Below are 13,832 nucleotides of genomic sequence, written 5' to 3' on the forward strand. Positions count from 1 at the left end.
AAGTATTATGATGAACAAAAAAAGTGTGAGGTTTAAATAAAAAAACTCTTCATTTTTTTCTTGAGGAACTGGCAATTTGAATTTTGTTGATCCTCATTTTAATTTTCAAAATTACGGAAAAGGAAAAGAATTTAATGGACCCAAATTAAAGACATTTACGAAACTACCCTATCCGCAGTTTGCGGAGTGCCGGATTTACAGTAGCTTGTCCTCTTTCACGTCTTTCCTCTCTCTCTCTCTCTCTCTCTCACTCTCTCTCTAGGAATGACGCGTAAATAAACTGGAAGTTCTTCATAGTATACTGTGCGATTCATAAGAAAATAATAAAAATAATAATTATTCGATTTAGAAAGAAAGAAAGTCCTCTCTCTCTCTCTCTCTCTCTCTCTAACTCTTTGCTATTAAATCTCTTCCGCGTCCTCCACCCTTTTGCCAACTACACTTCACTCTCTCTCTCTCTCTCTCTCTCTCTCAAGCAACCATCAAAATCAAATACCTCTCTTTCTTTTTCTATTCTTTTCTTTTCTTTTCTTTTCTCTGGCGATGAACATGGAGGGATAACCCTCGCAGCTTTTGCTCTCTCTCTCTCACGCAGAGATCAGATCTGCTTCACATTGTTCTCGCAAACAAGGTACCTCCAAAAGATTTCAAAATTTTCAGCTCTGATTTCTTTATATTCGATGCAGATCTGTTAATTTGTTTCTTTCAGTTCCATGGTTGTTACTTTGTTTTTCTTAGCTAAATTTAGATTCTTGGGAGACTCTGACTCGTTTCCCTGTGTCTTCATTGTGGTCAATTGGTTGTGATTGTTGTATTTAGTAATCCTTGCCTTTCAATTTGCGTTGCCAATTTCCCTTTTTAGCAACTTCATAACTTTATATTCATATTTTCGTTTTCTGGTATTGCTAGATCTAGGCAATCTTGTTGGATCTGTTGAATTGCATTGAATTACGTTGTTGAGTAATTTGTTTTTGTTTTTATGTTGTTTCAATCTTCAGGTGCAGATTATTACGGAACACTTGTGCTGGGAAAACATGGCGACAGGGAAATATACTAGAGTAGACAATAGGAGGTCTTCGGCGAGTAGTTACTGCTCGACCGTGACCATTGTGGTGTTTGTAGCTTTGTGCTTGGTCGGGGTTTGGATGATGACCTCGTCGTCTGTAGTTCCTGTTCAAAATGTAGATGTACCTCAGGAGAAAAAGAGCGAGCTCAACGAGCAAGACAACAATAAGGTTGATGTGAAGGAACAAGTGAGTGACAACAATGAGGGCACTACCAGGCAATTTGAAGATAACCCAGGTGATTTACCTGAGGATGCAACCAAAGGAGACAGCAGTGATGGTGCTACTCAAGTTGAAGAGAAGGTCGAAGGGAAGTCAGAGGAGAAGACTGAGGAGAAATTTGTTGAAAAGACTGAAGACACGCCTGAGGAGAAAACTGAAGAGAAGAATGAGGAGAAATCTGAAGATGGGTCAAAAACTGAAACAGAGGACGGAGGAAGTAAAACGGAGGATTTAGATTCTAAGTTGGAAAATGGTGAGTCGAATCAAGAAGATGGAGAGAAGAAGAGTGATGGTACTGAAAATGATAATGAGAAAAAGTCTGATTCCAGTGACGATGACAAGAAATCGGATGAAACTAAGGATACCGAAAACGTGAATGGTCAGATAGAGGAGAAAGTGGACCTAACTGACACTAAGGAGTCAGATGGTGAGAAAAAGGAAAATGGGCAGGCCAAAAACCAGAGTAGTAATGAGGTATTTCCTTCTGTTGCTCAGTCAGAGCTGTTGAACGAGACTGCAACTCAAAATGGGTCATGGTCAACTCAATCGACAGAGTCAAAGAATGAGAAGGAGGCTCAACTTTCTTCAAATCAGCAAACTAGTTACAACTGGAAACTCTGCAATTCCACTGCTGGGCCTGATTTCATCCCATGCCTTGACAATTTGCAAGCCATTAAAAGTCTTCATAGTACCAAGCATTACGAACATCGTGAGAGGCACTGTCCCGAAGAGGCCCCCACCTGCCTTCTTCCTGTGCCGGAAGGATATAGACGCTCAATTGAATGGCCAAAGAGCAGGGAAAAGGTATATAACTGAATTAAAATGACAATTTATTTCCACATTAACTCTCTCCTTTCTGAGATAAATTGATAAGGTGCATTGTTGCAGATATGGTACTACAATGTTCCCCATACCAAGCTTGCTCAAGTTAAGGGACATCAGAATTGGGTCAAAGTTACTGGTGAATATCTTACTTTTCCTGGTGGTGGAACTCAATTCAAGCGTGGTGCTCTTCATTATATAGATTTCATACAAGAGGTGAATACTTTTATTTATCTGATCCTTTTCACATTCAGTCTGTCCACTTGTATTACTTTGCATGCCAGTTTAGTTTCTTTCTGTAAATCTGCATGCACATTTACTGCATTTTCACAATGTGTGCATTCAATCCTTGGATTTTCCCCCCTAATATTTTTATCAACTCATGCCTTGAGGAATATTCTTTGTATAGTCAACAATGTGTTGCATCCAATCTTCGTAGTTCTGGGATGTTAGACTTGAGACCTATTTATGCTAAAAGCATTCCAGGGCTCACTTTTATAAACTCTCTATTATAAGATCAACGTGGTAGTAATTTCATCATTTTAACTTGATGGTCTTTGGGAAATAAATAACTGTTTTCAAATAATTAGTTTCCACTTAGTCTACTAGTAACTGTTCTTCTTAGTGCTAATCAAAATTACATTTTGCTTAGCTTTAATTGTCTTTATCTTGCAGTCTGTTCCTGATATTGCATGGGGGAAACGATCACGTGTCATATTAGATGTTGGATGCGGGGTTGCAAGCTTTGGAGGCTATCTCTTTGACAGAGATGTCCTTGCAATGTCATTTGCCCCAAAAGATGAGCATGAAGCTCAAGTGCAGTTTGCACTTGAAAGAGGAATTCCTGCTATATCTGCTGTAATGGGCACGAAAAGGCTTCCTTTCCCCGGCAAAGTTTTTGATGTTGTCCACTGTGCCCGCTGCAGGGTTCCTTGGCATATAGAAGGTATTCCAATTACTTGATTTAATTTGTGATGACTAAATGAAATCAAGGTCATCTGGGTTTAGATTGTTGTTTAAATTTCTGTTTCCATATGTGAGAAGTAAGGGCCCTGTTCGGCTGAGTTTTCCAGAACTGTTATAAATTATGTTGAAAAGCAATAATAAGTCTTCTGATTTGAAAACTTGAAAGAGATTTTGAAAACATTGTTTTGATGCCTTTTGTTTTCAAGCTTGTTTTCTGAAACTTCTTCTGGAAGAAGTTTTCAAATCTTGTTTGGCTGCATCTTAAATACTGTTTTCTACTTCCATGATTTTTATGATAGAAAAGTGTTGGTGAACAAAAACCGAAGAGGCTTCTACATTTGGAAGATGTTTAGCCAGCCTTTTCTGCTGCAGTAATAGTTAGAGGGGGCTTATTTGGTCAATTCTTTTTTTTGGACATTCACATTAGGTATGATATGCAGGTGGTAAGCTTCTATTGGAGCTGAATCGTGTATTGAGACCTGGTGGTTTCTTTGTCTGGTCTGCTACTCCAGTTTATCAGAAGCTGGCTGACGATGTTCAAATTTGGAATGGTAAATTATTTAAAACCTTGTATCTTTAGAATTTTTTATTTGGACTTGGTTGGTGAATTCTAATGAGGCAATTTTGTGGGGAACATTTACAGCCATGAAGGAACTAACGAAAGCGTTGTGCTGGGAACTTGTGTCAATTAATAAGGATACAATAAATGGAGTTGGTGCAGCCATATACAGAAAGCCCACTTCAAATGAGTGCTATGAGAAAAGATCACAGAGCGATCCTCCTATCTGTGCTAACACTGATGATCCAAATGCAGCCTGGTACTTGTTATCTTTAACTTTGTTTTTTCTTTCATATATTTGTATATTTTTTAAATTCAATGAAGAAATTGGAACATTAATTTTCCGGACATTTGATTTAGTTGTCAAGAATCTTTCTGGATCAAATCACAAAGTTCTATTTATGGCATAATGAGCCTGCTGAACTTCTATTGTGTTGGTGAATGGATATTTTCTCATTGATTCTTAAATCATGTGAAAGAATACTATGATGCATTTGGAAGAACACAACTGTTCTCTCCATAGAATTGGAAATGGTGTTACTGTATGCAAACCTGAAGATAACTATAATTTTCAAGCTCTATAGCTGCCCTAATCCATGGTTGATTTGTTGTACACAGGAATGTGCCACTACAAGCATGCTTGCACAAAGTGCCTGTAGATGCAAAAGAGCGTGGGTCTGAATGGCCTGAACAGTGGCCATCGAGGTTGGACAAGACACCTTACTGGTTGTTAAGTTCCCAAGTTGGTGTTTATGGGAAACCTGCCCCTGAGGATTTCACTGCAGACTATGAGCACTGGAAACGCGTGGTGACCAAATCATATCTAAATGGAATGGGGATTAACTGGTCATCTGTTAGGAATGTTATGGACATGCGAGCTGTGTACGGAGGGTAAGTGAAATGGTTCCTTGGTGTTATAATGTTATCTTCAATAGTGTGTTTTGATGGGTTTTGCTTGATGCATGTAAAAATTGACAAACTTTATAGTTTCTACTGTATCATTTTTATCTTTGTTGTTCTTGAGCTTGCCAACGAATATGCACAAGTGGGATATTGAGTTAGAGGTGGTGGTTTCTTGATTATGTGTGTGATGTGGCTTATTGTATCTAGTCCTTTTGTCTGTTTCCATTGGTGCTGACTTCTGGTTGTGCTTGCAGATTTGCTGCTGCTTTGAAAGATTTGAAAATTTGGGTCATGAACGTGGTCTCGGTAGACTCTCCAGATACACTACCCATAATTTACGAACGAGGTTTGTTTGGTATATACCATGATTGGTGTGAATCATTTAGCACCTACCCCAGGTCCTACGACCTTCTCCATGCAGATCATCTGTTTTCCAAGCTTAAAAAGAGGTATGCACTATATACCATTTCTCATTTTCGCAGCAGCAAAGCATTCATTTCATTCACCAATTCTTTTTGCCGTCTAACTTCGGAATGGTTTATGAATGACAGGTGCAATTTAGTGGCTGTAGTTGCAGAGGTTGATCGGATCCTTCGACCAGAGGGAAAGCTTATCGTGAGAGATGATGTTGAGACTATTAACGAGCTGGAGAACATGGTGAAGTCAATGCAGTGGGAGGTTCGCATGACCTATTCCAAAGACAAGGAGGGATTGCTTTGCGTCCAAAAGTCCTTGTGGCGGCCAAAGGAGTCGGAGACACTCAAGTATGCCATTGCGTAAGCATGCCCTGGAGTGGCTGGCTGCTAAGAGGATATTGTTACACATTCTTTTTTGTACTGGTTGTTAATTGAAAATTCATGGTAATTGTACTTTATATTAGCCATTGTATCATTTTAGTTAGGCCTTGTAGTAGTCTATTGATTTTTTGTTACATTTTTCTTTCTTTTTAAAATTTGATGTTTGGAGTTCCATTGTAACACTACCTTGCTGGTTATTGATGGAAAAAGAAAATGAGAACATTCTTGCAAGTGTAAACCCGTGTTTTTTTTTTTTTTCAAATATAATATCTGAGGATTTTTTTTTGGTCGAATAATATATGAGGATTTGGATTGTCCCTTTCGAAATGCCTACCTAGATTGGTAAATTAATGTGATGTGAGGAAAATGGTTCAAGATCTAGGCCATATTTGGTGCCCCGGTTATGGACACTTACAGGACACTTACCAGGTTTTCAAAATCAGAAGAAAATAAAATAAATAATGTTTTTAACACCTGACGGGGATAAAAGTTGTTAAAGTCGAGCCTTACCCGAATACTTAGTAGTATAAGGGCATGCTCAGAGTAGCTTGTAGTGTTTCTCTTCTCAATGTTGTAACTTGTAAATGAATCCGAAGTTTAATTTCTCGAAAACTTGTTCGGGAGACTTGAAAAAGAGTAGATTGCAAGAAAGGAAAAGGAAAGGTTTCCTGGATCAAAGGGGGTATGCCACGTAATTAAGAAGTGATTTTTGTGTTGGAAAAGAAAGTTGCTTAGATTAGGTGATGACAGTTCCTGACTGGTGAGAGAGAGAGAGAGCGAGAGAGCGAGTCCCTGGGGAGTTTAATTGGTGAAAATGAACCTCTTCAGCTGCCTATTTTTATGGTTTTTGTTTCTATTTAATTTTAGGCTATACAAATACCAAAATCCTCCAACACTCACCACCAATTTTCCTTTTAACAAAAGAAAAGAGAAAAAATGGAAGATGAGAGGCTAAATGGGCCAAGTGGAGGGAGCCCAGAAAACCCATGTGGTGTAAAGAGCAGTGCAAGTAGCAATAACAACAGCGGCAATAGCAATTATAATAACAATAACAATAGCAATAAAGAACAAGATAGATTCCTCCCCATAGCAAATGTTGGTCGCATTATGAAGAAAGTGATCCCAGGCAATGGAAAAATCTCAAAAGATGCAAAGGAGACTGTTCAAGAATGTGTCTCTGAGTTCATAAGCTTTGTCACAGGAGAAGCTTCTGATAAATGCCAGAGAGAAAAGAGGAAGACCATCAACGGTGAAGACATCATCTGGGCCATCACAACCCTCGGATTTGAGGACTACGTACATCCATTAAAGCTCTACCTCCAGAAATATAGAGAACTTGAAGGGGAAAAGCTAAATGTTCCAAAGCAACAAAGATTGGAACAAAGGCAGCTGCAGCAACACCAACAAAACCACCACCACCAGCAACCAGAACAACAAGAACAACATACTTTAGTATCTGCTTACGATAATAGTGTATATTCTTCCACCAATCTCCTCTCTCAGCCATCTTTCATAGCCGCTGCAGCCGCGGATCATCATCAGACAGCCTTCTCTTTGCCCTTCTCCCCAACTTCAATTCAAAAACAATTGCACCCACAAGATCATATTGATTCAGTGGGGCATTGGTAATGGTAAGAAGAAAAGAGTAACTCAACAAAGAGAAGAGATGGTTGTTTTCTTTTTCTTCCCTTATATCATGCTATACAAATGTAAATGTTGATATATACTTATACTTGGCTCAATCTTTAGGAGGTGTATTTGGAAAGAGCTTGTATGTATAACATGCATAAATTGCAAAATGAAATGTGATGACGAAGCTTTATCATGAATTCTTGCAATTATGAGTGCTATTGTTTGTTGTTATGCATTTATGATTAGCTTTGTGGAGTCCAAGAACGTAATACATTAAGTAGCTACTCTATTTATGTTAACTACTAATTTTTTTTGGATAAATAATGTTTTACTATTTAATTTATTTGGGTGAACGAAAAGCCATTTATGATGATAGTTCACCTACAATGTGCTTTAATTGTGGTTCATTTAGTGGGGAAGCAATATCAAGAGGTATGTGAAAATTTGACCACTGCTATGAAGTTTGGAATTGGGGCTATGGGACAAATATTAAGGGCAATGGGTTGAATGAAGGTGTTCATCCTATGATGTAAGAGCATCCACAATAGGCTTCCTAAATCACATCCTTAGACAAATTTTAGGGAGAAATGATAAAAATGCAACTCCAACCACGCTCTCTATCCACCTCCTAAAATAGGGAGTCCTATAGGAGCTTCTAAATCTGAGGAGAGAGAAAGGACTCTTAGTTGCTCCATATAATTTAATGCTACTTTATTTAATGAGTTTTTCAAACCTTTATTTAATGCTAACCATTTTTTATTTTATTTTTTAATAGAGATGGACCAATCAAAAAAGAGTTATATCATTTATGATTCTTCAAATTAGGGAGTACGGTTGAAGTTGAAATTTTTTAGAGAGCTCTTAAAATAGCTTTCTTATATTCTTAGCCAAATTTTAGCTAAAAAATAGAGAGCATCATTGTGGATGCTCTAAGTGTTATTCTGTTGTCTCGCTCACATCGTTGTTACGTTCATGTTCGGGTAAATAAGTTCCTAGTTATACAGTGTGGGGGGTGGTGTATTTTTGGGGGTGTAAAGCCTTTTACATCCCATTTACACTTCTGGGGGGTGTAAATACGTTTTTTGCTCCAATGGGAAACAATGTAAATTTAAGATGTATAATTGATTTGCTCCATTTTTCCTCTCTTTTTTCCAGCTGGGTCCCACCTACAAGAGATGTAAAAATAGATGTACAATTGCATCTATATTTATATCTCATGGTGGTGATGTAAATATACATTCATTTACACCCCCCTTTTGTGGGTGATTCCGATCACTCGGGGTGTATATTTAATATACATCCCATCACCCCCCAACTGTGGATGCTCTTACAATGTGTAGTACATACTAGAGGTGTCATACGGGGCGGGCTGATCCAGCACGACACGATATGGCATGAGCACGAATATTAATGGGGCGTGCTCGGCACTGCACGAAAACTTGGGTCCGACTGGGATAAAAAATGAGGTCTAATGGATTGGGCCAGCCCATGGCCCGAGGGCCGGACCGGCTCATAACACAGAAAAAAGTACAAAGTAGTCGCAATGCCAAATATGAGTACAACATCTCCAGTAACCAAACACAAAAATAAATTAGTTTGATATTGAGAGAATTCCGCATGTCAGAAAAACCTAAAAACCCCAATTCGGCAGACAAGAAGCATATATACTCGAACCTACAATATAGATCCACCGCGCAACGGCAGTAACGGCAAATCCACATTTAAAAGTTGAACACTAAATACATACAGCAGCAAACTCCCTATTGAGTTTCTGAGAATTATTAGACTAAAATAAACACAGAAACAAGGACACCGCACTACTTCCTCTCCAGCAAACTAAAGAGACTCATAGCCCCAACATGGCTACACCTCTTATGTGATGTCTTTCATTTTAGGGAAATTACTTGGGTCCTTAATTAATTAAACATATTAACTACAAATTAATTAAACAACATTGGACTTGATATCTAATAGTACATATGACATATACGCTTCTCTTATAATCGAAGCAAGACATTTCTTCACATATTAACATAAAAATGCTTTAGATTGTTATAAAAATTATAAATTTCCTCTTTCCGTAAAAACCAAAAACAAAACCCTTATAATATAAATAATATATACAATAAATTAGAAACTATTTTAAGGTAAAGTAAAATTAAATAAACAAATAATAGGTAAATAAGAGTAGAATAAATTAAGATTATGAAAGCAAGCCTGGTTTTAGGGTGAAACATGTCAAAGACGCTATCCTAAAACCTTTGTAGCCTCCCCACGTGCAGGTATTGATGGTCTACAAGACTCCAAGATACGACCCTCAATACACATGCTTAAGTTCTCTATGAGCACGTGCACAGTTGGATATAAGTCTCCAAGTCAAAAATTCGTTGCCCAAAACTAATAATATAATTATATAAAGTATATGAAAGGTAGAAGATTAGAGAATAAGATTGTGGTATGTGGTATTGTGGTAGTATTTTTGTTTGTGGTCGTATCATACAGTAGTTTGGTAGTTTGTCAAATGAGAAGGATCATGAGTGACCTTTTATAGGCATCTAAGAACATGTAACATCCACCACATTAAACTAAAAAATTAAGGCATTCAATATAGAAATAAAACCTGAAAATAAATATTTATAATCCTCATAATAAATAAATAAAATCATAAAAAATGACAGGACCCACCCCTAATTCCTCGAAACCCGTGACGGATTTTGTGGTATTTCTGGCATGAAACTGATGTTGGGCTCACTTACTAACCATATCTTCTTCTCCAAATCAAAAGCAAAGAGGGTCGAGACTTTCTGCCGAAATTAAGGCAGAGTCTCCCCTGAAAAATAGACTTTCCCAAATTTTCAACCTGTCAATAATAGTAAAATAATCCCAACAATAGCATGCACAATGTAGAAACACATAATTTACATAATAGGCCTCTGACCTTACATCCAACCCTAGCATGGGCAATAACAGAGCAAATCTAGAGAAATTCAGTTTACAAGCAAAAATAAAGTTCAACGGAAATTAAGACAAATAAAAGTTATCCTACAAGAGTTCGGGGCTCGACAGTTCAAGTCTTGGCTTTGCAACTTGGTTCAGGTCTAGTTATTGCCTGGGGGGGCACAAAACAGAAAACTTGTGAGTTGACAAAAATAAAGTTTTGTTGTAATTGAAGACAAGATACTAACCCCACCATTTGGAAAATGATGCTAAAAACATGCAATTGAAACTATTCACACGTAACCAATGTGAAATCGAAGTACTCTCACACCCCTATTATAAAATAATAATATCCAAGTCAAATCTTTTGACTCCAACCAAACCCATTCTCGAAACATAAGCTTATAAAATGAAATATGTAAGGATAGCTTTAAAATAGTTAAACGTATATATATATATATATATACATATATATATAGTTATATGCATATAGACCACAAAATCTCATAACTGTATAAATATACATCTCAAAATCCCTAAGTATACAAATAATATAATATATATATAGGCTTATTTACTGTAGCACCTCATGAAACTTCGATCAAATCTCACTTAGCCCCCCCAAAGTTAAAATGGCCCACTTAACCCCCTTGACCGTGGTTTTGTGTTTCACTTCCTCCCTCCCTCCCCCACCGTTAACGCCATTCAAAAGACCGTCAAAAAAGCTGACGTGGCAGGGGCATTATGGTACAAGCACCCACGTTGCCCAATTGCTGACCTTAGTCAGCAGCGTACGTGGCATATTGGACCCCACATGAGTTGAAAATCCTAATCTAAGCAGCTGAAGGGGTGAAGCGGACCCCACATAACAATTCTCTCTCTTCTTCTCCGATAATAGGGTTTCTAAACCCAAAAAAATTACTTACCACCATTTGAAGGATTTAAGGTTCCCTAGAGAAAAATCTCTCCATCTTTATTCGATTAAAGGGTGTGAAGATGAGGAAAGAACCTCCATGAGGAGAAGAGGTGGCCGTTGCTGCACCTCATTGCTATTGTGGGAGGCTTGCTCAGCTGCAAACTTCTTAGACAGAGTCCAACTGGCTTTGGAGGTTCTATGTGTGTCCAAAGTCAGATGTAGGTTTTGGATTTGCTATTTTATCAAAAATTAGAAGAAAAAAATTGTGAGAATGTGATGGAATTGTTGTTTGAATGCAGATGGGGAAAAACGGTTGTGGTTTTGTATGGGTGAAATGTCTCCCCGTGAGAGAGCTCTGATGGCTTGGCTGTTGAGGACAAAGTGAGAAGTTGAAGATCAGATTGGACGTGTGAGAGCAAGAGAGAAGAAGTTGTGGATTGCTCAGTTTATTTCTTAGGCCTTTGTGTTTATGGTTTGGTTTGACAATGTTGTGTAATGTAAGTTAGGCAATGTGGTATGTTTGAAGGTTAGGTAATGTTGTGTAATGTACCTAGTTGAATGGCAATTTAGAGAGATGAGAGTCTTACGTAATGGCTATAGCATTTTGCAAATGTAATGGTTTCAAAGCCCTTTTGTAATGGTTAAGACTAAAGACTTTTGTAAGCACCACTAATTCTTGAAAACTTTAAGAGCTTTTCAACTGTCATTAATTAATAACTTGTACATAAACTGTACATAGTACATAACTCAAAAGACTTACTAAGCACATGTTTAAACCATGTTCATGCCAAAACAAAATACAAAAGACCTCATATGCACATGTAGACTGAATATGCACCATCCATGGCAATGCCAAATAGTTCATACCAAAAAACAAAGTAGACAATAAAATACCAAACAAACAGTTTCTACCCAAAAACATATGTGTTCCCCAAGACACAACAAAAACAGAGGAGAGATTTTCAATATCTCCATGGCTTAAACTTTGCCAAAAAGGCTTTCCTCTTAGCTGGAGACTTAAATCTAACTTTCCTTTGTGGGGAAACTTGTAAAGGCCGAGACGAATTTGGTTCTTGAGTTTGGGAGGCTTGTTCAAACAGAGCAGCTAGAGAGGCTTGTTCAAATAGAGCAGCTTGAGAGGCTTGTTCAAACTGAGAAGCTTGAGAGGCTTATTCAAACTAAGATGCTTGAGATGGTTGTTCAAACTGAGATGCTTGAGATGGTTGTTCAAACTGAGATGCTTGAGATGGTTGTTCAAATTGAGATGCTTGAGTTGGTTGGTGAGATGGTTGAGGAGCTTGGTTAGACTGAGATGCTTAAGATGGTTGAGCTGGTTGGTGAGATGGTTGAGGAGCTTGGTTAGACTGAGAAGATGCTTGGTGATGATTGGTCCTTTTTTAGCCTTTGATATGATCCGAAAATTGTGGCAGAGTTAGATTAACATGCCTGCTTTAGGATTAATATCTACAAATGAAGAGTTTCATAATGTTACTTAAATAAAAGAAACCCAACTTATTGGTTGTTTTTGCCTTGATTGTGTAGAAGAAGATGCTTGTTTCTGCCTTGATTGTTTTGTAATTCTCTGAGTTGATGTGTTGGCTTGATGTGCTGTCTTCTTTTGCCTTTGTGATGGTACCTGGCCAACAAATATCACTGGGAAATCCATATCAAAATGCCAAACATTCAGAATTTGTAAAATCACATGTTTTCTGTAACAACCCGGTCCTTAATTAATATTTAATTATTATTTTATTCCAATAAAAGACCACTATACCCTTAGAATATTTTAATAGTTTAAAAGTTGACTTTTGACCGGAAAGGAATTTGGGGATTTCAATTATACCATTGCGTAAAGCGCAGCGAGTTGAGTCCGTAGACACGTAGTGGGCTCAAATCGGAGTTGTAACGAAGGAGTTACGATCAAAAGAAGTTCAATGGCATAACCGTAAATATTTCAAATTTCAGTTTTTAAAACCCAGATTTTTTCCTCCCCTCCAGTTCGACCAGCCGACTTTAGGAGAGGATTTCTCTCAGCTCCGACCACCAATTCTAGCAAGACCGGTGCCAAACGAACCACCTCACTCCCCTCTTTCAGTCTCAGCCCATCCCAGCCTCAATCCGCCGTCATGGTCGCCGGAAACCGCCACGAAACATGGCGGTTTGGACAGTTCTTGGATGGAATTTCACGGAGCTCGTTTGGACACCTCTGGCAACCAAATCGGACGAGTGAGGTATGGTTTTCTAGCTATTTTCCATGCTCTAGCTGCTGGTTGGGTAGGATTTCAGAAATTCCAGTGTAAATACTTCGATTGTCAAGTTAGGTTTTAGCCGATTTTGGGGGTGCGATTCCGGCCACTTCCGGTCAGTTTTAGGGTAGGTCTAAGAACAAAAGGGCTCCAAATAGGGTGTTACACCTACAGCAGGAGTCTTGAGCCTTGATTTTGAGTTTTTCCGGTGAAGCGTTATCGCTTTAGGCACTACACGTTGCGGCTCGTGTGGCGGCGCTGGGCAGCGGGTGGGGACCACAATCAGTCCTAGAATAATCCCTTAGTCCTCACGAGCGCGTAGGATTTTGCGAATCTTAATTCTGATAATGTTTGAACCTCAAACAGATCTCGCCTAATATGTGATTTTCGGGTTCAATAGGGTTGAACCGTTGAATCATAGTTATGTTCAGGTATGTTTGAAACCACCTGACCTAAATTCCACTTTGAAATCCGGGTCAAACCCTATTAAAACTGACACCTGGTGGGTGTGGGTGATAAATGACCAAAATGCCCTGAAAAACAAAAACACAATCTCAAAGGCTCTAACTCGTGGCTGCACTGATAACTATAGGCTGCCTCGTAGCCTTACCGAGAGATCATGCCACACGTAGTTCTTTCCTCTGTTCTCGATCCGCAATCGTCTGCATTTATTGTAAACCTCGCTCTAGGGCTGACATTCCCGGAGTATCCGGGACTCCGTTTCGATTTGTCAACTATTATACAATTCTGGAATTACTTAGATCAACA

The 13,832-nt window shown here is 38.4% G+C and overlaps 2 protein-coding genes across 2 annotated transcripts; both read left to right on the forward strand.

Moving 5' to 3' along the window:
* The first annotated feature begins 282 nt into the window (after positions 1–282).
* On the forward strand, positions 283–5,571 carry LOC103326938 (S-adenosyl-L-methionine-dependent methyltransferases superfamily protein). Its single transcript, XM_008229193.2, has 9 exons — positions 283–631; positions 999–2,090; positions 2,175–2,324; positions 2,784–3,054; positions 3,515–3,625; positions 3,718–3,892; positions 4,252–4,524; positions 4,791–4,985; positions 5,088–5,571. The coding sequence occupies exons 2-9, from the start codon at positions 1,035–1,037 to the stop codon at positions 5,314–5,316; spliced, it is 2,460 nt and encodes an 819-aa protein (XP_008227415.2). The 5' UTR covers positions 283–631; positions 999–1,034; the 3' UTR covers positions 5,317–5,571.
* Positions 5,572–6,165: 594 nt separating this feature from the next.
* On the forward strand, positions 6,166–7,075 carry NF-YB7 (nuclear factor Y, subunit B7). Its single transcript, XM_008229192.3, has one exon. It carries the CDS (start codon positions 6,270–6,272, stop codon positions 6,960–6,962), a length of 693 nt encoding a protein of 230 aa, XP_008227414.1. The 5' UTR covers positions 6,166–6,269; the 3' UTR covers positions 6,963–7,075.
* The last annotated feature ends 6,757 nt before the right edge of the window (positions 7,076–13,832 follow it).

This window comes from Prunus mume, linkage group LG3 (genome assembly GCF_029339155.1).
Source record: "Prunus mume cultivar Tortuosa linkage group LG3, ASM2933915v1, whole genome shotgun sequence".
In the NCBI taxonomy this organism is placed as follows: domain Eukaryota; kingdom Viridiplantae; phylum Streptophyta; class Magnoliopsida; order Rosales; family Rosaceae; genus Prunus; species Prunus mume.